This window comes from Aquarana catesbeiana, linkage group LG02, assembly GCF_042186555.1.
Source record: "Aquarana catesbeiana isolate 2022-GZ linkage group LG02, ASM4218655v1, whole genome shotgun sequence".
In the NCBI taxonomy this organism is placed as follows: domain Eukaryota; kingdom Metazoa; phylum Chordata; class Amphibia; order Anura; family Ranidae; genus Aquarana; species Aquarana catesbeiana.
The window spans coordinates 755,667,091-755,693,048 of NC_133325.1; the positions used below are offsets into that span (position 1 = coordinate 755,667,091).

At 44.9% G+C, this 25,958-nt stretch overlaps 1 protein-coding gene across 1 annotated transcript in view; it reads left to right on the forward strand.

Annotated features, from left to right (window-relative positions):
• Positions 1-215: 215 nt before the first annotated feature.
• CLIC6 (chloride intracellular channel 6) overlaps positions 216-25,958 on the forward strand; it is an 89,321-nt gene continuing 63,578 nt past the window's right edge. Inside the window, exon 1 of the mRNA XM_073617182.1 lies at positions 216-2,934. Coding sequence (XP_073473283.1) covers positions 400-2,934 — 2,535 coding nt within the window. The 5' untranslated portion in view covers positions 216-399. The remainder of the gene's footprint in view (positions 2,935-25,958) is intronic.

Sequence of the window (25,958 nt, forward strand, 5' to 3'; positions counted from 1 at the left end):
GGACACAGACAACAACAACAAATATTATCCTAATCTGAATTCTTGTTCCGAGTCATCTGATGATCATACTATTCATTTACTAGTCTGCATTCTCCATGCATGCAGCTTTCCTTTAATGAGTGCAATGTGACCTGCAGAATGCAGAGGTGAGAGGTAATTCTTCTTGGGACCCGGAGCCTTGTGGTGCCAGTGGGAGGGTGTGGGGCGGAGGGAGGCTTGGGGAGTGGGACGCTCATAGCTTCACACTATTAGAGGATTTGTGAACACAGTGCTGGCTGCACTAATCCTGCACTGATCCAGGTCACCATAGTCACAGAGGAAGCCAAGGGAGGCTGACAGCTGGCCCACTGCACCCACTGATCACTGGCACCACTAGACTGAGAGCGGCACAGGACAAGCATGGCAGAGGCAGCAGCAGGTGAGCAGCCGGCACTGGCAGAGCAGACTGGGGTAAAGGGAGTGAAGGCAGAAAAAGGGCAGATTGCAGAGGTGATCATAGGGAGCAATGACACGGGTGCATGCCAGCTGAATGGAGGAGATGCACTCAGTTCTATTGTCAGCAGACAAGAAACCAAGGGTGCAGAACTACAGGCTGGGACAGAGAAGACCCCCACAGGGGAGGGTGTAGGAACAGAAGAGAGTGTGACCCCCACAGTGGAGGGTGTAGGGACAGAGGAGAGTGTGAGCCCCGCAGTGGAGGGTGTAGGGACAGAGGAGAGTGTGACCCCCACAGTGGAGGGTGTAGGGACAGAGGAGAGTGTGACCCCCACAGTGGAGGGTGTAGGGACAGAGGAGAGTGTGACCCCCACAGTGGAGGGTGTAGGGACAGAGGAGATTGTGAGCCCCGCAGTGGAGGGTGTAGGGGCAGAGGAGATTGTGAGCCCCGCAGTGGAGGGTGTAGGGGCAGAGGAGAGTGTAAGCCCCGCAGTGGAGGGTGTAGGGGCAGAGGAGATTGTGAGCCCCGCAGTGGAGGGTGTAGGGGCAGAGGAGATTGTGAGCCCCGCAGTGGAGGGTGTAGGGGCAGAGGAGAGTGTGAGCCCCGCAGTGGAGGGTGTAGGGACAGAGGAGAGTGTGGCTCCCGCAGTGGAGAGTGTGACCCCCGCAGTGGAAGGTGTAGGGGCAGAGGAGTTTGTGACCCCTGCAGTGAATGTTGTTGGAATAGAGGAGAGTGTGACTCCTTCAGTGGAGGGTGCAGGAGCAACAGAGGAGAGTGTGACCCTAGCAGGGGAGGGTGCCATAGGAGAGGAGAGTGTGACCCCCACAGTGGAGGGTACAGGGGCAGAGAACAGTGTGACTCCCCCAATAGAGAGTGCAAGCGCAGCAGAGGAGAGTGTAAAACCTATAGTGGAGAGTGCAGGGGCAATAGAGGAGAGTGTGACAACCACAGTAGAAGGTGCAGGGGCAGAGGACAGTGTGTCTCCAACAGTGGAGGGTGCAGAGGCAGGGGAGAGTATGATACCCATAGTGGAGACTGCAGGGGCAACAGAGGTGAGTGTGACCACCACAGTGGAGGGTGCAGGGACAATAGAGGAAAGTGTGATTACTTCAGCGGAGGGTTCAGGAGCAGAGGAGAGCGTAATCCCCGCAGTTGAGGGTGCAGGGGTAACAGAGGAGAGTGTGGCCCCCGCAGTGGAGGGTGCAGGGGTAACAGAGGAGAGTGTGGCCCCCGCAGTGGAGGGTGCAGGGGTAACAGAGGAGAGTTTGGCCCCCGCAGTGGAGGGTGTGGGGGTAACAGAGGAGAGTGTGGCCCCCGCAGTGGAGGGTGTGGGGGTAACAGAGGAGAGTGTGAGCCCTGCTGAGAAGGGTGCAGTGGAAAATGAGGATACCACAGTAGAAGAAGTGGTTCCCCCCACAGTGGAGAAAGGTGCATCAGAGAAGGGACAGGCTGTAACCCCCATAGTGGAGGAGGCTGTAACCCCCACAGAGGGGGAATCTGTGATCCCCATAGTAGAGGAAGCAGTGGCTCCCACAGTAGAGAAAGCTGTGACCCCCATAGTGGAGGAAGTCGTGACCCCAACAGTAGAGGAGGATGCAGGGCCAAAGGAGGAGGTTGTGACCCCCACAGAGGATGAAGGGGTGAACCCCATGGCAGAAGAGGGTGAAGCGGGCACAGCTGTGGCTGTAGAGGAAGGTACAGCTGAGATTCAGGACATTGTAAGTCCGGCTCAGGTAGAGTTGGAAATTATTGAGGAACCTGCAGAATCTGACCATGGTGACACCAGTGCTGGGAATGTCAGTGCTGAGGACAGTGGTGCAGTACAAGAGGTCAAAGAAGAAGAGAAAGAAAGCAGTGGGAGCAGTGGGAGCAGTGAGAGCAGTGAAGGGACATCCAGCAGTGATGAAGAAGAAGAAGAAGAGGAGAAGGAACAGAAAGCTGAAGAAGCAGAGGGAGGAAATAAAGACGAGGAGCAGCAGGAGGCTGAGGAAGAACCTACAGAACAGGTAGAAGCTGATATGAATGCAGAAGAGACAGGAACTGTTACAGAAGATCAGGAAGTTATTGAAAGTGTAACTAATGAGGAGGCATCCCAGGTGGCCAGCGAAGAGGAGAAAACAGATCTGGGTCCCCAGGCAGGATCTGCAGAGGAACCAGGAACCGTGGGAGATATCCCACTTGATGGACCTGATAATACATTGGACACCACAGTACAAGCAGATAGCCCCCCAGAACAGGACAACATTGTCATAACAGAAGAGGCTGAAGTGGCACAAGGACTTGAAGAAGCTCCTTTAGGGGAGGCTGCTGGAACCGAGGAAACCCCAACACCAGTTCTTCCAGCAAAGGAGGACCAGCCAGAGGGTCCTGATGCCAGACAAGACACAGCTGTGGGAGATGTGATTAGGGAAAATGGAACTAGTCCTTCGAGTGGTCCAGAAACTCCCCTGGAGAGCAATGACTTACCCCAGGAACACGACATATCCCTGTTTGTCAAGGTAGGACTTGTTACTAATGTGCAAGAATACTGTACACTGTCTTGTTGCTTTATGTAACCCAATCTAGTGAACATATATGTTTAACTGACAATTGCGCAGTCATGCGACCTACCCAAATAAAATGTATGTCCTTTTTTTCCCACAAATAGAGCTTTCTTTTGGTGGTATTTGATCACCTCTGCAGTTTTTATTTGTGCTATAAACAAAAAAAGACCAACAATTTTGAAAAAAAAAAAAAACATTTTTTACTTTCTACTATAAAACATATCCAAAAACAAAAAAGTAAAAAAATCTAATTTATTCATCAATTAAGGCCAATATATATTCTGCTACATATTTTTGGCAAAAAAAAAAAAAAAAAAGGATTGGTTTGTGCAAAAGTAAAGTGTCTACAAACTGTGGGATTTTTTTTTTTTTCATTTTTTTTTTTTTTACTAGTAAGGACGGCCATCGGCGACTTAACGTGGGACTGCGATATTGCGACAGACAAATCGGACACATAACTAACACATTTGACACTTTTGACACTGTACTAATGACACTGGCAGGAAAGAGGTTAACATCAGGGGCGATCAAAGGGTTAACTGTGTTCCCTGGGAGTGCTTTCTAACTGTAGGTGCTTGGACTGTGGGAAGACAGAGGTCCGTGTTCCTGCTTAGCAGAAACACAAAATCCCTGCCTTCCCTTGTCACAGAACAGCGGTCTTCCTTGTTTACATAGGCAGACCGCTGTTCTGCCTGTCTCCCAAATGATCGGCGAGTCCTGGCAGACATCGCGTCTGCAGAGCGCGCTGATTGGCTCCCGCTGTGTCCAATCACAGAGTGAGTGGTCGCTGGCAGTGCGTGCACGCGCCCCAGACCCGGAAGTGCCAGATCACGTACCTAGTACGTGATCTGACGCAGAGTGGCTGTCCTGCCGCATTATGCCGGGGCAGTCGGGAAGAGGTTAGAGTGTAATTATAAGGTGCAAATAAAATGTGCAAAAACATGCCAAAAGTACAAAAAGAGACCTAAAGTTGCACTTTCTGCATAGCTCCCAACTGTCCCTGATTTTGAGGGACTGTCCCTGATTTGGTACAAAGTCCCTCTGTCCCTCTTTCCTCCTCATCTGTCCTTCATTTTTATCTGATCTATATAGTTGTATATTAAATGAACTATTTATCTTTCAAAAAGTGTTTCCCAGCGCTAAACCTTTCATCCAAATTCTAAATTGCTGCATTTGTAAGTTTCAAAAGCCAAGGTAAAGTAATAGTAGTGGTAAAAAAACAGTTGTGGGTTTAACTAATTTTTTTTTGTATAGTTCTCCTTTAAGGGGTGTGGCAGGGGGTGTGTCCTATGACTACATCATTGGCAGGGGTGTGTCCTATGCCTACATCATTTTGCTAAAAGGCGTCCCTCGTTCGTATCTCAAAAAGTTGGGAGGTATGCTTCTGGTATATTTTTGCACTGAACAATTATGCATTTTAAAATGAACCTCACTACATTTTTGAGGTTGATCTGTGCAGTTTATTGGCTTTCCATGTAAATTGACAATAAACACCTGACAGCCATTCCCACCCTTACCCATTCATTTGTTGTTTTTCTTTCATCACTTCCTGTCTTTGTGATACCCATCAAAGTGATAGAAAGTGGGAATAAATCTTCCCCGTAAGGATGCAGGAACAAAAACTTGCTAGCCTTTCTAACCCTTCATCACTCTATCAAAGAAAAACTGTTTAGGCTGGAATGGATTTCAGCTTTAAAAAGTATTTTTTTAGCAAAGTAAACCAGGTATGCTGTATATCTCTGCAATACTTGCACATTTCCTCATGATTTATCCCTCTACACAGGGCCAACTTTAACATTGATTGGACCCCGGGCAAACATTTTCTTGGGCCCTCCACTTATCAACTATTTGCAGGCAGTGCGGGCTCAAGGGGAAGCTGCCTTGGGCCCCACCACAATCACTGGGCCCGGGGCAGCTGCCCCTTTTGCCCTGTGTTAAAGACGGCCCTGCCTCTGCATTTACAGAAAACAATGGCCGATCTGCCAGACATGCACTCAGCTCTTATGGTGGTCAATGCATGCTTCATTTGTTTTATTTAATCAATCTGTGATTCAATCAAAACAATCAAATCTGCAAAAAAATATTGAATAGCCATAACTTCCCTTCTGATTGGTTGCCAGCACTGAGATTCTTTGTTTATTGAATATGATCATATTTCAAACAGATTATAAATTTATATAGTGGAAATAAAGATGTGATCAATGATGTATAATCGTAGTTAACGATTGCATTGTAACTGTCAATCAAAATCCACTTTCCTGCATGTGGCATATTGATCAAATAGGTTTTTGGCTATAGATCAATTATTCCCATCAGAAAATTAATTGATCATTTATTGAAGCGTGTATGGCTACCATTAAAGTAGTATTAAAGCTTTGGGTTTTTTTTTTTTTTTGTAAATAACAAACATGTTATACTTACCTGCTCGTGGTAGTGCACAGAGCAGCCCAGATTCTCTTCTTTTTGGGTCCTAGCTCCTCCCCCTTGAGCAGTGCCCCCAGAGAAAGCCACTTGCCCTGGGGGCACCACTGCATGCTCACTTGCAAGCCGCTGCTCTATGTGTCCATAAGACAGACCTGTGACTCTGCCCCGCCCCCGCTCTCTCCTCATTGGTTTACTGTCTGTGATTGACAGCAATGGGAGCCAATGGGCTCCCACTGCTGTCTCAGCCAATGAGGAGGGAGAGTCCTGGGACAGCCAAAGCTATCGTGGACAGCGCTGGATCGGAGGGAGCTCAGATAAGGATTGGGGGGGCTGGGGGCTTTTACCTAGAATGCATTAAGGCAAAAAAAACTTCAGCCTTTAGAACCACTTTAAAGTGTTAGTAAACCCAGTAATATGAAAATAGTTCATCCTCCACAGTGCCCACCGCTTATAAATCTTCTTTTTGTATTAAAATACTGCCACTTTGTACCTTTTTGGATGATCTGTATACCACGGTCAGTGATTGACTGCAGGGTTTCTCCAGTGCTGAGAGTTCAGGAAGGAGGAGATTTTCACTACAGCCTGTATACATGCCCACATATGTGATGCCAATATCATGTGACCTGGCTAGCTCTGAGAACAAGTACATTTTCTCCTCAGCGCAAAAGACACAACTGAGCATGTGCAGGTCGGCTACCCTGTCTATGTTAGCTGGCCTTCCCCAGAAAGACAGTGCAGGAGGGGGAAGATCTGTGCGTACAGGATCAAACAGCCTTTTTACACAATGCAGAGGAATAACCCCTTAAGTTCCACAGTGAGTATAACAAACATGCTTTACTGCATATACAGACTGATTTTTACTGTTGTGGGTTTAGTAACACTTTAAGCCCTATTGTGGGGTGACAACACATTTTTTATGGAATGAGTGGTGTCAGCCCTGCCCAGTTGCCTTTTACTAAACTATTAAACCACTTCTACTCTCAGAACTCTACAACTTAAAGTGCAGTCATTCTCTAAGATGAGAACTAGGAGGGCTAAATAGGCTCTCTGAGACTACACAGGAAATGTGCACAGGACATAGGACAGGTTTTTTTTTGCACTTGTTAAACTGATAAAACAAAATGCTTCCTGTATATTTAAAAGACAAAACTGGAGCAAATAAGAGAAGTTCACTGTAAGGGCTCTTTCACGCGGGCGTTTCCGTGTACGGACTCCGCTTTGCTCAGTGGGTGATCGCTCCGCTGATCCCTGCTAAGCAGGAGGATGACAGGTCAGACCCCCACTGTCCTCTATGGGGAGATCGGATAAAATTGGACCGCCTGTCCTTTTTCATCCGCTCCTATCCGATCCGATTGTCATCCACCCGCATTTCACAGACAGGATCAGATCGGTTAGCGGCGGGTGTCAGCGGACATGTCACCGCTGAGCATTCCCTTACACGGAGCTGCAGAATCACCTAACTGGACCAGAGCGGATTACCGGAGATAGATTCCTCCATCCCTGTCTCAGCAGCTTCAGCTACACTGCATATAAATGAACAGGAAGTGCTTTGTACAGAAGTTCATTCACAAACAGAAGCATAGTAGACATAGTTTACTATCCTTCAGTTATGAATGAACACAGTGAGTGATCAGTACCAATCAACCAAAGTACAGCAGGACCAATGCTACCCCTTGGCAGACACTGGTAGTTAGTATAGGTGTTAGAATTGGGGTGAGAGCAGTTTTAAGATTAGTTTTATCCCAAAATGTATCCCAAAATTCCACTATAGTTATAGTTATGCTTTTGTTCCACTTTAACAGACTGAAAGGGAATACAACCAGAAGTTCATTATTAGAGTTTACATATGCATGAAAACGTTTCTCTTTTTTTCGTTTTGGATAGAGTATAGAAGGGTTAGACCCTCTGTCGAGTTTGTATTACTGCTTGTGCCCCCCCATTGGAGAGGTTCACCCCTCGGAAGAGAGTCCCCAAAACAAAAGGTGAGGGAAATTTCCCAATGGGGACACCTGTCTAAGAAGGGACTTCCTGTTGTGTCTCTCGGCAGGGATTCTAACCTTTTCCTACTTTATTCAAAACTAGAAGAAAAAAAAAGTTCTGGCTGTACAGACACTTCAAGTGAGTTGTATAAATGATCCTCTGGAGTTCTGCTTTAAAGTGACACTAAACTCTGGTTTAGAAAATCTATTCCATTTAAGTATGTATTCTTGACTGATTGGTAACCCAGTCACAGTAAATGTACTGCGAGTGGATGGCAGCTGCAGGTACCGCAACGTATTGGTACATCGCGGTGAGCATGCAAACGGGTGTGCCCCCTGGGGCGGCAGCGGTATCATGTGATCACTATGATTGGCCGATAGCGATCACGTGATTAGAATGTCATCAAAGCAGTCATGAATGGCTTGCTTAGTATTGCGATGCTGTGATTGGCCCACAGCTTTCACATGGTACCTGGACCAATCGCAGCACTCTGTAGAATGTGATTAGCTGTAGCCAATCATAGATCACAATGGTAAATCAAGCTGTCATGAATGAAGTACATCAGAAACTAAATCTATGACATAAGATTATTTGCTTGCAAAATGTTATGTCAGAGACTAAAAAAACAGTGCTAAACCTTTCATCCAATTTCTAAATTACTGCATTTGTAAACTTCAAAAGTCAGTATAAAGAAATAGAAATGGTAAAAAAAAAATAAAAATCCTTGTGGATTTAACAATTTTTTTTTGATAACTCTCCCTTGTTCCCATCTCAAAAAGTTGGGAGGTATGCCCATAGGAACAAGGCCCTGCTGTTCGAGGTCCCAGACTATTTATACACCCCTCATCCCCCTACTGGCTATTCTTCCTGCCAGGGATTGACTGAGGCTGCATGAATATGTAGGTGAGGGTTTGCCTCCTCCACCCACTAAATTCAGTGTCACCAATCAGTGCTGCCTATCAGTGCCCATCAATGTCACCTATCAGTGCCCATCAGTGCAGTGCCACCTATCAGTGCAGCCTCATCCGTGCCACCTCATTAGTGGCCATCGGTGCCCCCTTATCAGTGCTCATCAGTGCAACCTATCAGTGCCCCCTCATCAGTGCCCATCAGCGAAGCCTATCAGTGCCCGTCAGTGCCCCCTTATCAGTGCCTATCAGTGCAGCCTATTAGTGCCCCCTCGTCAGTGTCCATCAATGAAGCCTATCAGTGCCCCCTTATCAGTGCCCATCAGTGCAGCCTATCAGTGCCCTCTCATCAGTGCCCATCAGTGAAGCCTATCATTGCCTATCAGTGCAGGATATCAGTGCCTATTAGTGCCCCCTCATCAGTGCCCATCAGTAAAGCCTATCAGTGCCCATCAGTGCAGCCTATTAGTGCCCCCTCATCAGTGCCCATCAGTGAAGCCTATCAGTGCCCATCAGTGCCCCCTTATTAGTGCCAATCAGTGAAGCCTATCAGTGCCCATCAGTGCAGCCTAACAGTGCCCCCTCATCAGTGCCCATCAGTGAAGCCTATCAGTGCCCATCAGTGCCCCCTTATTAGTGCCCATCAGTGAAGCCTATCAGTGCCCATCAGTGCAGCCTAACAGTGCCCCCTCATCAGTGCCCATCAGTGAAGCCTATCAGTGCAGAATATCAGTGCCTATTAGTGCCCCCTCATCAGTGCCCATCAGTGCAGCCTATCAGTGCCCCCTCATCAGTGCCCATCAGTGCAGCCTATCAGTGCTCCCTCATCAGTGCCCATCAGTGCAGCCTATCAGTGCTCCCTCATCAGTGCCCATCAGTGCAGCCTATCAGTGCTCCCTCATCAGTGCCCATCAGTGCAGCCTATCAGTGCCCACCAGTGCCTATCAGTGCAGCCTATTAGTGCTCTTTAGTGCAGCCTCATCAGTGCACATCAATAAATAAGAAAAATTACTTATTTGAAAAATGTTATAACATTTTTAACATTAAAAAAATAATAATAGTAATTTGGCCTTTTTTGTTTGTTTACCAAAAACTAATGGTGGTATTTAATCAGCGGTGATTAAATACCACCAAAAGAAAGCTCTATCTCTTAAAAATGACATATGGGTACAGTGTTGTATGACAGCGCAATTGTCATTCAAAGTGCGACAGCGCCAAAAGCTAAAAATTGGCCTGGGCAAGAAGGGGGTGAACGTGCCCAGTAGGAAAGCGGTTAAACTACAGCCTTTGAACAACAGAGCACTGGGACCAAAATAATTAATTAAAAAAAATGAATTATTAAAAAAAATAACATAAAAGTTTTATTTAAAAATGTCATTAGTATGTTGAAGAGGGGGAAAGGAGGAACCAGGGAAGGCAGATTATACGTCAGTTTTAAAGTGTATGTCCAGCCTAAACTTGGTCCTGCAACCACCACGTCTCTCTCCAGCTATCATTCAAGGGTTAAATCTGATTCAGTCATTTGTCCTCCTCATTCGGACATTTGGGTAAACAGCAGCCAAGCTTCCCTACCCCGTCTGTTGTATAGAGATACAGCTGCAGGATTCACTATAAATGAGCATTTAATAAGATCTAAACCCTTGCTGGAAGACATTTCTCTTTTTAAAGCACTGTGCATCATAAACAATTGCCACGGCTTTTCTTCCTATAAAATACTGTTTTTTACCTTTGTTCATCCTCAGTGCTGCTGATCTCCTCCTGCCTCTTTTAGCCACTTCCTGTCTACATTCTCTCTCTCCAGCATCAGCTGCACTACACTGCTCTGGCCCGGTTTTCTGATCGCTGACAACGCCGGCTCATTGCTGCACAATATGTATTGGCGCATTGGCTTTTTGGTCTTCGCCAGGGGTGCGTGTGATCAGGTGACATTGTAGGAGAGAAGTTGGGGGTCACTTGTCAAGCTCTGTGATTTCAGCTCTCCTGATCTAACCTGTACTAGAATATGGGCAACTAGAACCCGACGGCTGTGGAAGCTTATGCACCAGGAGCGGTCCGTCCATTAAGGGGCGCACGGGCGCCGCCCCCTCTATCCACACCACCCCCCTATATGGTGCATAGCATGAATCTATCCATGACCGCCGCAGCCACCCCCTATTCATGCATCTGGCCCCTTTCAGGATACCAGGCACCTGAATTACAGAGGCGGGGGTGTTTTTTGAAGCACCTGATTAGAGCCATAGGCTCTAATAGGCTTCAAAATAGGGTGCGCTCAGAGCGCTGAGCAGTGCGCTCGGAGCCCACCTAGGTGTGTTAGAAAAGCAAATGAATATTTGCTTTTCTAACACTGAATCGCTTCTCTGCCAATCAGGAAGAGCAGGTCTCATTTCTCGATTGGATGAAAGGTCAGGTGATCCTATTGGATGCATAGGAGGAGGGGAGGTGATGCATGGCGGAAGGCGCCATGATCTCCGAAGAGAAGAGGACACAGGAGATGCTGCCAGATGCCTACCGCAGCCTGAGCCCCTGCCCGATGTGCTCGCTGATCCCCTGTGCCGCTGTGCCCCCACCGCTTCTGGCCCTTTAAAGACAAACAGCTAAAAACAGAGCTGAGATACTAATAAGAACTTCAGTAATTAATAAGTAAATTGATATCATAAATACCAAGAAAAATAATAATAATTATAATAATAATAAGAAGAAGATTTAATAATATTTACTAAGAAAGATAATATTATATTAAATAATAAGACAAATATAGTAATAATAATAATAATAATAATAACTATTTTATTTGCCAAAAAGATTGATACAGTATACTTAAAGTGGCTGTACAGGCTGAAGGTTCATTATTATTTTAATGCATTCTCTGCATTAAAGTGATATTAAAGTCTTTTTTTTTATTGTTTAAAAATAATAAACATGTTGCTGCTCCCGGTTGCGGCGGGGAGCAGTCATTGCTTACCCCCTCTGCGGTGCATCCACTCTTTGACCAGAACCTTGGTCGCAGAGTCAGTGCACGCACTAGTCGGGGCTCTACTGACGTGCTGCCCCCTTATTAAGTGGGTCGTTCGGTACTCCACCCGACCCACAATGCTCTCCCTCTCCCCCCCCTCCCTCCCCCCCCTCTTTGACTCTATACCTTTACTCCCTTCCCCTTTTTCTGTGCCGGTTGACCCGCGTGGGCCCCCCCCCTTTTCTTTCTTTGATATTTACCACCCACACACCCCATAATGGCCCCACTTGAAATCCTTACCCTGAACGTTAAGGGGCTAAATTCCCCACATAAACGAGTAAAAGCATTTCAAACCTTTGCGTCCCTGAAAGCCAAAATCGTAGCCCTCCAGGAAACCCATTTTTCCATACACCAAACACCGAGATTTTTTAGCTCTAGATACCCACAGGTATTTACTGCTTCAGCAAATACAAAACATAGAGGAGTTTTACTCACTTTTCACCATACCATGCCATTTACCCCCCTCACTGAAATAAAAGACCCTGAAGGTCGCTACCTCATCCTAGTGGGACTATTACAGGACAAAACCACAACCTTCGTCTCCTATTACGCCCCCAACACAAACCCGAATCCCTTTTTTTCGCATCTATTACAAGTCGTGCAAGCACACTGCAAGGGAACCTTGTTCCTCTGCGTAGACTCCAATTCAGTACTGCAACCACACACAGACAAATCACCCTATGCCCCGGAGCATTACTCCCCCTCTTCACAATTTCGTAAATTTATACAGTCAGCCTCCCTCCTAGACACATGGAGAGAACTTAATCCCACAAAGAGAAACTATACATTTTATTCACACCCACACAAATCATTTTCCAGGATTGACCATATATTTACCTCAATAGCTTCTGCACCACTTCTCCTTCATTCACACATCCAACCAATAACATGGACGGACCATTGTGCCGTTATTACCACGGTGTCATCCCTAATCCCACAAGCTACTAACAGATCATGGTGTATGAATGACTCCCTCTTAACCAATCCATCATACTGCCTAGATATTCAAGTAGCCCTTAAGGATTACCTAAAACACAACGCAACCCCCGACATCTCCCCCATCCTCCTCTGGGAAGCACACAAACCCGTGATTCGTGGCACATGTATCTCAGTGGCATCCCATCTTAATAGAGACAAGAAGCTTAAATTACACCAACTCGAATCAGATTACCATAATAGTTTCCTTTTATTCCAATCTGACCCTACTGAATCACACAAATTAACATTAGAAAAAATTAAGCTAGAACTAGATCTAATCTTAGCCGAGACGGCCGATAAAACTATCCGCAGAACAAACCACACGATCTATACAAAAGCAAACAAACCAGACACCTACCTGGCCCTGCGTCTACGTAGACCAGACCGTGCTCGTATTCCCATTAGACTCAGACTGGCTAAAGACGTAATCACTAGCAACCCTGTTAAGGTTCTCTCGGAGTTCCGTAAACAGTTGGCAAATCTCTATGATTCTAAAACAGCATTTCCACTGCGCCAAGCAGAAAAACTGTTTCATAAACTACCTATACCAACTTTGTCTGAATCCAATCGCGAGCTGATGGAGAGCACGATCTCGACAGACGAAGTACTAGCAGCCATTAAAACCCTAAAACCTAATAAACGCCCAGGCCCTGATGGCCTCCCCAGTCTCTACTATAAAAAGTTTGCCACAGAACTAGCCCCCCTTCTTACCAACACTTTCAATACCATACTAAAACAACACTCTTTTGGCAGGGACACATTGACTGCGCTTATCTCAATGATCCCCAAACCAAACACTGATAGCACGTTATGGTCCAACTATAGACCAATCTCACTTCTTAACGTGGACATAAAGATTTTAGCCAAAATTCTCGCCCTACGCCTCAATCCCATCATTGGTGGCTTGATACACAAAGACCAGGTTGGCTTTATACCCAAACGACAAGCGAGCGACAATATCAGACGAGTAATTCTCCTGCAACATCTGGCCCGTTCCCGTAAGATCCCCATGCACCTCCTCTCCTTAGATATACGCAAAGCCTTCGATACAGTCTCTTGGCACTACCTAATTTTTATCCTCCAACGTTGGGGCTTCGGTCCCAATTTCTTAAATTGGATCAAGGCCCTCTATAACCACCCACAAGCGTATGTGCACTACTCCGGATTCCGATCAGATCCTTTTCCAATTGCACGGGGGACTAGACAGGGCTGCCCCTTATCCCCCCTGCTCTTCGCACTCACTATCGAACCCTTGGCAGCCCTGATTAGATCTAGTCCCGACATTCGAGGCTTAGACATAGCATCCACATCCCACAAAGTGTGCCTCTTTGCTGATGACGCACTTCTCTTCATTACTTCACCCCATACCACATTACCCAACCTCATGAAAATCTTAGACAAATTTTCCAACATATCTGGACTTGAAGTCAACCAGTCCAAATCGAGGGCCCTCGATGTGTCCCTGACACAAGCTGATCTAGTAACATTACGTAGCAACTTTCCCTTCCTCTGGTCTACCACATCGATCCCATATTTAGGGATCAAGCTAACTAAGGATCCCTCCAACCTGTTCCAATCTAATTACCTCCCAATGCTTTCACAAATATCTTCCTTACTTAATACCTGGTTACCGCTATGTGTCTCCTGGTTGGGACGTATAGCAGCTGTGAAAATGTCCCTATTACCAAAACTGTTATACTTATATAGAGTGCTCCCTATCAAAGTCCCTCCTTACTACCATAGAATTATACAGAATAAAGTTTTCAATTATATATGGGGTTCTACTAGACCCAGAGTGGCGAGACCGATTCTTCTCCGTAACAAGCTCTACGGCGGCCTGGGCATTCCCAACTTTTCACACTACTATCACGCAGCCCACCTAGCACAGTCTATTTTATATCATGCCAAGACAGAGTCCCCACTTTGGGTTGCTCTCGAAGCCATTGATCTACACCCGATTAATATAGGCAATTTGCTATGGCTTCCTACAACAGCTAGAGGACCCATAGCTAACCCATTAACACTTCACACATTTAAACTTTGGGATAGACTAAAAGCTCCATTTAAACTAATCTCTCCACATTCTCCACTTCTATCTTATTTAGGTCACCCTCAATTCCTCCCAGCCTACACAGAACCAACCTCATTCCATGCCTGGGTCCAGGCGGGTCTGACTCCCATCTGTGATCTCGTTAGTGGAGACACTGTGAAGCCCTTTCCAATTATCCAGGAACAAACACAACTCCCTCACAGGGAATGTTTCCGCTACCTCCAAATTAAACATTTCGTGCAAAAAAACATAAAAACCAACTCTGGACTGGATACTCAGACCGAGTTTGAGCAAATGTGCGAGTCGGATCCGCATGCCCCTGGTATTATCTCCCGCCTATACTCCCATCTTACAATACCACCCCCAGATCTACCCACATACGCACAAAGATGGTTGAGAGACCTCGATATTACCCTCGAACCAGAAGACTGGTCGACCATATGGTCTAACACAAAAAACTCATCCCAGAATGTTATTGCCTCAGAAGCGAACTATAAAGTGCTAATGCGCTGGTATCTAGTCCCAGCTAGAATTGTCAAGTTTCTACCTGAATCCTCCCCAAACTGTTTCAGAGGTTGTGGGGAAAGGGGCACGCACCTACATATATGGTGGACATGCCCACAAGTACAACGATTCTGGGCAATAATATTTCAGATGGCAACCACCCTTCACCAAACTACTTTATCTCCTAGCCCCACAATAGCCCTCCTCAACCTCTTCCCACAAGACTACACCAGATCACAACTCCGACTTCTCCTACATTTATTCACAGCAGCCAAACAGACGATAGCTAAGGCTTGGAAAACACCCACTCTTAACATAGTCGAAACAAAGAATAGGATCACCCAAGCAATGATACACAACAAAATAGAGGCAAAAATCCTTGATAAAGCCACCCAACACAACAGAGTCTGGCGACCCTGGGTTGAACACTTTTTACCAACAGACATCGATGAAGATCTAGTATCGCTTTAAGCGGGCCTGGACGTCGCCTCGAAACTCTATTATGGCTCCTGTACCCACGCGGGCTGGCCGGCACTACCTCCTTCCCTCCTTCTCCTACCTACAACTCTCTCACCTATACCCCCTCTTTACTACCCCCTTTTCATAATCTCACCTCTCCACTCCATCTTACCCTCCAAACTAGAAAATAGGTAATATACTCTGTTACAAGCAATACTTTTGAGGGCCCCCCCACCACCGTTGTTGGGGAATGGCCCAAATTTATAATGTTAAAAAAGGGATCGTAATTCCCTTTAATCTCTCATATATATGCGTATTCAGTTCCAGCATGCCGCAAGATTTAGAAATATACACGCTATCTTAATACTCAGTTTTCATTAAACCAAAATTCTCCGGCATTATTCTTTTGTACACTGTTATATACTCGATTGAAACTATGTATGGAACTTAATGTAACAGTTGTATGTGAAATTACCAATAAAATATTCGAAAAGAAAAAATAATAAACATGTTATACTTACCTGCTCTGTGTAATGGTTTTGCACAGAGCAGCCCCCATCCTCCTTTGGTTGGGTCCTCCGCCAGCGCTCCTGGTCTCTCCCTTCTGCTGAGTGCCCCCACAGCAAGCGGCTTGCTGTGAGGGAACTCGAGCCGAGGCACTGCTCTGTGTGTCTATTCAGACACAGACCCACGGCTCAGCCCCGCCCCCTCTCTCTCCTCATTGGCTCACTGACTTTGATTGACAGCAGCGGGAGCCAATGGCTCCAATCGGGAGGGAGAGCCCTGGACAGCCGAGGCTCTCGAGCTGGATCGCTGGATCAAAATGGGGCTCAGGTAAGTATTAGGGGACTTAGGGGGGCTGCTGCACACAGAAGGTTTATTATCTTATTGCATAGAATGCATTAAAGTGGAGTTCCACCCACTTTTACAACTCTTCAGCATCCCTCACTAAACTGTGCACTGTAAACAAATTGGATATTTTTTTATATTTTTTCTCAGCACTTACTGTATATCTGCTGTGTTCATTTTTCACTTCCTCCTCCCTGGCCGTGGCCCATCGCATCATTTCCTGTTTGCAATGCCTTCTGGGAAGGGGTGGCAACTTCCTCTGACACTGCCATTGCTATGGAAACCTGACCTGAAACCTATTACACTGCGTGTGCTGCACTGAGCATGTGTGAGATCTGCAAGGATGAGATCCAGGAAGAAATACAGTCTGGCTTCAGATGCCCACACTTAAGATGGCCACGGCCTGCTGTAAGTTTATAAAATAACAAACTACTGCTATAAACTAACAAAACAGACCTTAGTTTACAGACTAGCTTTACTAGAATACATTAGGCTTGTGTATTATAGGGGTATTTTTTATCTAAAAAGTATAATTTTGGCCGGAACACCACTTTAAGATAAAAAAACTTCTGCCTTTTTAAGGTAAAAAACCTTCCAAGATTAGTTCCCAACCAGCACCCCCTTAAATACATACTTGAGCCTAATCTCGATCCAGCACTGTGCTCAAGAGAAGTATTGCTGCTCTCCCTCTCCTCACTGGCATACAGGCAGCAGTGAGAGCCATTGGCTCCTGCTGGTGTCAATCAGTTCCTGTGTGAAGGGAGTGGGAAGGCGGAGCCAGAGCTGTACTGTGTGTGTTTATAGACACACACACCCAAGCTCGGAAGTTACCCAAGCACTTTCTATGGGGGCAAACACAGAGGAGGAGCAAACAGCACCAGCAGGGGACCCCAGAAGAGGAGGATCGGGGCTGCTATGTGCTATACAATTGCACAGAACAAGTAAGTATAACGTTATTTTAATTTAAAAAGTAGCCTTTAGTAATGCTTTAAAGCCAGTGAAAATTCAAAACAAATGCTCGTTTTTTTGTCTAGGGTACTTTTTAAAGCGTTTTACTTTGGTTTTGCCTTGCTCCTGGTTGATTGTGGGGCCTGGACATCCTCACTTACAATGCAGGACTGCTGTTCCTGCATTGTATATGATGATGTCAGAGTGCGAAAAATGAAAAGGTGAACTAACTCCAAATATTGTGGCTGCCCCTCCAGACCCTGTGACACATAGCAGTCTTGACGCCCCATGCTGCCGACACATCAGTCTGTACACCGCAATACACAGCCCCAGAGTGCGTGTCCATTATTATGCTTGCAATGTTAAGCGCTCATTGGTAAGTGCAGGCACCTTACCGCGCTGATCAATGAGATACGCATCTAAAAACTCCCACTAAGGTCCCAGAAGAAGAAGCAATTCTGATTGGTCAGTGCGGTCATGTGGTAGTGCTGACCAACGAGCACTTGCCATTGTGAGCATTATGATGGATACTCACTCCGGGGCTGTGTATTGTGGTGTATGGTATACTGACCACTGGCACTGGCAGAATGGGGCATCACAGTTGCAGAGAAGTCTGGAGTAGTGGTGTATTTTGGTTTTGTGCTGCCCTAGACAAGACTAAAATCGGGCCCCCCCCCATTTAAATTTGTCCCACCCCAGACGTGGCTCACCATTCTTGTTCACAGTTAACAGCTGCGGCTTCCTCATCAGACTCTGAGATATGATTCGTCCAAGGGCCATATATAGAATTACTGCCCATGATCTGCTGTTCATGTTGATACCTTACATGTGTGGGACGATTGCTGTTTGTGTGTGTGCGGGACTGACACGTGCGTTTACCTTTGTGCGCGAGCATGGGAAGACAGTCGTACTTTAATTACTTCCCGCAAATCGCCGTCATTGTACGTCGGTACTTTGACGTAGAATACCGGGATTATGGCATAACCCCAGTATTTTCTTCAACGGCGGGCGGTCCACTTTCAGATAAAAGTTGTCTCTGCTGCGGTTTTGCCGCAAGATCACTTTTATGCCCCCCCCGCGCACCGGTTGTCTCCACCGCTTACCAGAGCCTTCAGTAGCAGCGGAGACAATTGGGTTCTTTCCCCTCAGTAGCAAGAGCTGAGTGAAGGAAAGATAGCCCCCACTCAGCTCCATACCATTGGATGACGAGGCCCACTCGGCTCTATACCATTGGATGATGAGGCCCACTCGGCTCCATACCATTGGATGACGAGGCCCACTCGGCTCCATACCATTGGATGACGAGGCCCACTCGACTCCATACCATTGGATGACAAGGCCCACTCAGCTCCATACCATTGGATGACGAGGCCCACTCGGCTCCATAGCATTGGATGACGAGGCCCACTCGGCTCCATACCATTGGATGACGAGGCCCTCTTGGCTCCATACCATTGGATGACGAGGGCCCACTCGGCTCCATACCATTAAATGACGAGGCCCAGTCGGCTCCATACCATTGGATGACGAGGCCCACTCGGCTACATACCATTGGATGATGAGGCCCATTTAAGGCCCAATGGTCTTAAAGCGGAAATGATTTTTTTTTTTTTTTAAAGACATTTATTTATTTATTTATTTATTTGTTGCATTTAAGTGTAAATATGAGATCTGAGGTTTTTTTGACCCCAGATCTCATATTAAAGAGGTCCTGTCATGCTTTTTTTTCTATTACAAGGGATGTTTACATTAGTAGAAATTTTTAAACGTAGCCTATGGAGATTTTTAATGGTCAAAGTCTGTCACCATTCCACGAGCGGGCACAATTTTGAAGCATGACATGTTGGGTATCAACTCAGTGTAACATTATTTTTCACAATATAAAAAAAAAATATCGGGCTAACTTTACTGTTGTCTTATTTTTTAATTCAAAAAGCGTATGTTTTCCAATAATTTGCACTTGTAAGACCGCTGCGCAAATACGTTGTGACATAAATTATTGCAACAACCGCCATTTTATTTTCTAGGGTGTTTGAAAAAATATATATAATGTTTGGGGGTTCTAAGTAATTTTCTAGCAAAAAAATAACCGATTTTAACTTGTAAACAACAAGTTTAAAAAATAGACCTGGTCTTTAAGTGACTAATTTTTAAAAAATTATTATTCTTTTTTTTTATCACTTTTATTGCTTTTAACAAGGAATGTAAACATCCTTGTGACAGCAATAGGCATGTGACAGGCCCTCTTAATGGAGAGAATTTTAAAAACTGGTGCTGATGGTTTCCGAGTAAACCGGAGTGATGCATACCTCCCAACTTTTTGAGATGGGAACGAGGGACACCTATTAGCAAAAGTACATAGGCATAGGACACACCCTCTGCCACGCCCCTAAAGGAGAATTAAACCAAAAAAAAGATTAGTTAAACCCACAAGTGTTTTTTTTTTTTTTTACCACTACAATCACTTTATACTGGTTTTTCGGCGTCGCTCCAAAAATGCCGCCCAAGGCAAATGCCTTGTTTGCCTTGTGGTAGATTCGCCCCTGGTCTGGAGGGGTGACCATGATATTTGGAGTTGGTTCGCTTTCTCATTTTTTGTGAAGAGGAGAACTTCCCCTTCAATTGACCCAATTTCCCCTCTTGTGTAGGAAGACAACCCTTTATAACAGCTGTAAATTCCCTGTCACTGCCCCACCTCTGGCCTGATCCTTAGACCACCAGAGAATATCACCATGATGGTAACACCCACCATGGGCACTCTTCTTGCTGAGTTCCCAGTGACGTACTTCTCTCTTCCACCCATCTGTTTACTGAAAGCCTGATTTCAGCTTTCAGCTAGCATATGACAGCTCACTATATTAAAAAGGATTTGAGGATTGCACTAGCTGAACTGACATCCTATTTTCCTTTGACACACTAATGCCCCATAAACACGGTCGGATTTTCCGACGGAAAATGTTCAATGGGAGCTTGTTGTCGGAAATTCCGACCGTGTGTAGGCTCCATCGGACATTTTCCATCAGAATTTGCGTCACACAAAATTTGAGATCTGGATCTCAAATTTTCCGACAACAAAATCCGTTGTCGTAAATTCCGATTGTGTGTACACAATTCCGACACACAAAGTTCCACGCATGCTCGGAATCAAGCAGAAGAGCCGCACTGGCTAATGAACTTAATTTTTCTCGGCTCGTCGTACGTGTTGTACGTCACCGTGTTCTTGACTTTCGGAATTTCAGACAACATTTGTGTGAACGTGTGTATGCAAGACAAGTTTGAGCCGGCGGAACGAAAACATGGATTTTGTTTTTGGAATGTGCGACCGTGTGTACGGGGCATAAGAAGCATGTAACATAAGACTTCTCTGGTGGGGAATTCATAGTACTGTGTTCTTCTATAGCAGCCCTGAGCTGCCTGCGTGAAGCTGGAACCGGTACAGGTCAGCGCACTAAAAGGAAAGCACCGATTCAAATCAGTTTAACCAACTGTGACAACGGTGTCACAGAAGGACAAAGTAGCGATTTACACGTTCCCGACTTCCAAGTGTCCTTTTTCATGAGCACAAAATTTAACGCAACACCCCTTTGGTTGCAGGTAGTAATAGCCACGCAATCCACCATCTCCTTATCGCCTGTTTCATTCACGCGAACACCACATCTCTTCGCAGCGACCATCTACATTGCACACAGTTGCAGGACAGTTGCGGCACGGTGGTCCGTTTCTTCACAGCGCATGCGCCGTTGACGGCATCGGCGCACTAAAAGATCGTGATCGTGATCGCGATCGTGGGCACGAGAGGCAGAACAGTGAGCATGTGTGTGTAAACACACAAATCCCTGTTCTGTTCTGTGAGGAGTGACAGATTGTGAGTTCCTATTAGCTAGGAATCACGATCTGCCATCCCCTCTAGTCAGTCCCCTCCCCCTACGGTTAGAACACACACAGGGAACACAGTTAACCCCTTGATCGCCCCCTAGTGTTAACTCCTTCCCTGCCAGTGACATTTATTCAGTGCATTTTTATAGCACTGATCGCTGTATAAATGACAATGGTCCCAAAAATGTGTCAAAAGTGTCCGATGTGTCCGCCATAATGTCGCAGTCCCCATAAAAATTGTAGATTGCCGCCATTACTAGTAAAAAAAAAAAAAAATGCTATAAATCTATCCCCTATTTTGTAGTCGTTATAACTTTTGCGCAAACCAATCAATATACGCTTAATGAGATTTTTTTTTTTTTTTTTTTTTACCAAAAATATGTAGAAGAATACATATTGGCTTAAACTGAGAAAAAATGTGCTTTTTTAAAAAAAAATGGGGCTATTTATCATAGCAAAAAAGTACAAAATATTGTGTTTTTTTCAAAATTGTTGCTCTGTTTTTGTTTATAGCACCAAAAATAAAAATCGCAGAGGCGATCAAATACAACCAAAATAAAGCTCTATTTGTGGGAAAAAAAAGGACCCCAATTATGTTTGGGTGCAGTGTTGCACGATTGCGCAATTGTCAGTTAAAGCGACGCAGTGCCGAATCGCAAAAAATGGCCCGGTCATTCAGCAGCAAAATCTTCCGGGGCTGAAGTGGTTAAATGGGCAGCGTGGGTGAATGGGTAGCATTCAGTGACTGTTCTGCTGAACGAGAAGGCCTGGCTCGCAGTCTCCACTTTAATTCATCCCAAAGATGCTCTATCGGGTTGAGGTCAGGACTCTGTGCAGACCAGTCCTTCACCCCAAACTCGCTCATCCATGTCTTTATGGACCTTGCTTTGTACACTGGTGCGCAGTCATGTTGGAACAGGGAGGGGGCATCCCCAAACTATTCCCACAAAGTTGGGAGCATGAAATTGTCCAAAATGTCTTGGTATGCTGACGCTTTAAGAGTTCCCTTCACAGGAACTAAGAGGCCAAGACCAACACCTGAAAAACAACCCCACACCATAATCCCCCCTCCACCAAATGATTTGGACCAGTGCACAAAGCAAGGTCCATAAAGACATGGATGAGCGAGTTTGGGGTGGAGGAACTTGAATGGCCTGATCTCAACCCAATAGAACACCTTTGAGATTAATTAGAGCGAAGACTAGGAGCCAGGTCTTCTTGTCCAACATCAGTGCCTGACCTCACAAATGCACTTCTAGAAGAATGGTCAAACATTCCCATAGACACACTCCTAAACCTTGTGGACAGCCTTCCCAAAAGAGTTGAAGCTGTTATAGCTGTAAAGGGTGGGCCAACTCAATATTGAACCCTACGGACTAAGACTGGGATGTCATTAAAGTTCATGTGCGTGTAAAGTCAGGCGTCACAATGCTTTTGGTAATATTGTGTCATTTATAAAGGCAAGCAGTTTGTGTGCCTGAATTTGACCTGGTATCAGCCTTTTTATTCCCTGTGCAGCAAGGCAGGAGTGTGAGAAAAAGAAGCAGCACAAGGGTCCAATCAGTTTATGTGCTGACAGGACAGGAAGTGTGCTGATAGGAGAAGAGAGTGGAGTGACAGAGAGGTGAGCTCTTCACTGTGCTGCTTCTCCTTTCACTGTCCAGTCACAGGCTGGAGTGGGTCTGGGCCATCTTGGGATCAGAGGAAGTGTGTTCAGTGGTGCTGGTAATTAGAATAAGGATATTCAGTGGAAGAATAAAAGTACTTTGGGGAAGATCTCTGGATCAGATGTGAATTCCGCTTTTTTTGTCATTTTCTTTACTGGGACTCTTGGGGGTTGATTTGCTAAAGTCAAATTTACTGTGTACTTTTGAAAATCCAGTTGCTACAGAGCATAATAATTGAGGGTGAGCTCTACTTACTTCCATCATCCAATCATGTGCAAGCAAAAATGCAGTTTTTTATTTTTATTTTATTTTCCTTCCATGCGATTGGTTGCTCTTTGTAAAGTGAAGCTTTACCTCATTTACTAAGCTCTTGGGCAACTGCACTTTTAAAAGTGCACAGTCTATTTGCCTTTAGTAAATCAACCCTTTGGTCTGCTTGGAAGCATTGGTCTCTCTGCAGAAATCCACCACATCTCCCGCTGAGTCAAACCTAAGGTTCTGCAATCAGTTAATGCTGTATGCTGATTGGAGAGCTCTAGCTCTGACTCAGCAGGGGGAGGTTGGATCTCTACAAGGAGTCACTGCTTCCACATAGAGAGCGAGGGCCTGTCTCTGCAGTCTGCTGGCAGGGGACAGGCTTTTCTACTCAGGCTGGTGCTGCCTTATAAAGAAAGGAAAAATGTTTGGGCTCATTCACACTCGAGCAATCTATTGTAGCGCGTAAATGCTTGTTACAGGATGCGTTAACTTGCTTTACATTAAGGCGGCTCATTCATTATGAATAGGCTGCCAATGCACTGCAACGTATGAAAAAAAAAACATGCCTGACCTTCTTAAAAATACAGCACACCTCAATTGCATTCGAATTCCATTCTAAATTGAATTTATTCGATTTGAAATTCGAATTTTGGAAAATGGTTATATTCTTTCTATTCCAGTCAATTCTATAGTTTTTTCTATTCTATTCTTTGATTTTCTATTATATTCTTTTCTTTTGTATTTTATTCTTTTCTATTTGAATTCAAATGTATTCTATTCACATTTCAGAAAAGGGTTATGTTGTTATATTCTTTCTATTCCATTTTTTCTATTGTTTGTTCTATTCTTTTCTATTCTATTATTATTTTATTTTCTATTCAAATATATTATATTCGAAATTAAAATTTCAGAAGATAGTTATATTCTTTCTATTCTATTATTTTTTTCTATTCTATTATATTCTTTTCTAGTAAATTCGATTCTTTTCTATTCTATTCTAATCTATTCTTTTTTATTCAAATTTTAATTTTTTCTATTTGAATCTTGGTAAATTGTTATATTCTTTCTATTCTATTCTTTTTGAATTCCGTTCTACTCTTTTAATTTCAATTCTATTCTATTTGACTTTATTCTGTTTGAGATTCAAATTTCGGAAGAAGGTTATAGTCTATTTTATTCTATTCTTTTTTTTTCTATTCTATCCTTTTCTATTGTATTCAAATTCAAATTTATTCTATTTGAAATTCAAATTTCAGAAGATGGTTATTTTCTTTCTATTCTATTCTATTTCTTTGTTTTCTATTCTATTTTATTCTATTCTGAAATTCAAATTCAATTCGAAAACTATTCTAATTTGAATTTCGTCTGAAATTTTGTTTAGTTGTCGGATTTGTTTAAATTCATACTAAATACTATTGTAGTTTGGAAATTCGAATACATCCACATTTCTGAATAACAAAAAATGTGTCCGTATTTCAATTTGGAACGAAATGAAGATGTCTACATGGTATATGCCTTGTGGTGCTCTGCATGTTGTCCTTTACTGTGTACTGCATTGTGGCGCCATTCAAGATGAATAGCACCGCAACACATTGCACATACAGCAGGAATGTTGTCCTATATTGTGGCATCCTGCAGCAATGTGTACATTTTGGTGCATGTTGCCACAACACACAAGTGCGCCCTTTTCTATGCATCTGGAATATATTTACCTGATTTAACCTGAATGTTAATTAGGGATTTAAGGGGCTTGCTTGTCTCTCTTATCTTCATCTAAACGGCAGGTACTCCAGTGATACAGAATACTACAGTGCCTTGAAAAAGTATTCATACCCTTTGAAATTTTCCACATGTTGTCAGGTTATAACCAAAAACGTAAATGTATTTTATTGGGATTTTATGTGATAGACCAACACAAAGTGGCACATAATTGTGAAGTGGAAGGAAAATGATAAATTGTTTTCAAAATGTTTTACAAATAAATATGTGAAATATGTGGCGTACATTTGTATTCAGCCCCCTTTACTATGATACCCCTAACTAAAATCTAGTGGAACCAATTGCCTTCAGAAGTAGGGGTGCAACGGATCGTCATCGATCTGTGATCCGATCCGCGGAGGTTGATCCGTACGGAGCGCTCTGTGGCCTCGGCCATAGGAAAGGCCGCGGCTTCGGCCTAGCTCCGGAGCGGCGGCCATCTTGGTACACCCGGCGGCCGTTTAGCACGTGATCGCTCCGTCAAATGACGGAGCGATCAGTTGTAACAAACCGGCGTCATGTCATGATGCCGGTTCCTCTTTCTCTGTGTACTGATCTGTACAGTGGAGGGGAGACATCAGGAGGCAGCAGTGCCAATACTCTGTAATGCCCTGACAATACTCTGCAATGCTCTGCTGCAATACCCTGCCAATACTCTGCAATACCCTGCCGCTAGGGATGAGCCGAACACCCCCCTGTTTGGTTCGCACCAGAACATGCGAACAGGAAAAATGTTCGTTCGAACATGCGAACACCGTTAAAGTCTATGGGACACGAACATGAATAATCAAAAGTGCTAAGTTTAAAGGCTTATATGAAAGTTATTGTCATAAAAAGTTACCATTTCACACAGGGGGGGGCCGGGATCTGGGGGTTACCTTGTTAAAGGGGGCTTCCAGATTCCGATAAGCCCTCCGCCCGCAGACCCCCACAACCACCGGCCAGGGTTGTGGGGATGAGGCCCTTGTCCTCATCAACATGGGGACAAGGTGTTTTGGGGGGCTACCCCAAAGCACCCTCCCAATGTTGAGGGCATGTGGCCTGGTACGGTTCAGGAGGGAGGGGGGGCCGCACTCTCGTCCCCCCCTCTTTTCCTGCGGCCTGCCAGGTTGCGTGCTCGGATAAGGGTCTGGTATGGATTTTTGGGGGGACCCCCCTTTTTTTTTTTTTTTTTTGGCGCGGGGTTCCCCTTAAAATCCATACCAGACCTGAAGGGTCTGGTATGGAATTTAGGGGGAACCCCACGTCATTTTTTTTTTTAAATTTTGGCCGGGGTTCCCCTTAATATCCATACCAGACCTGAAGGG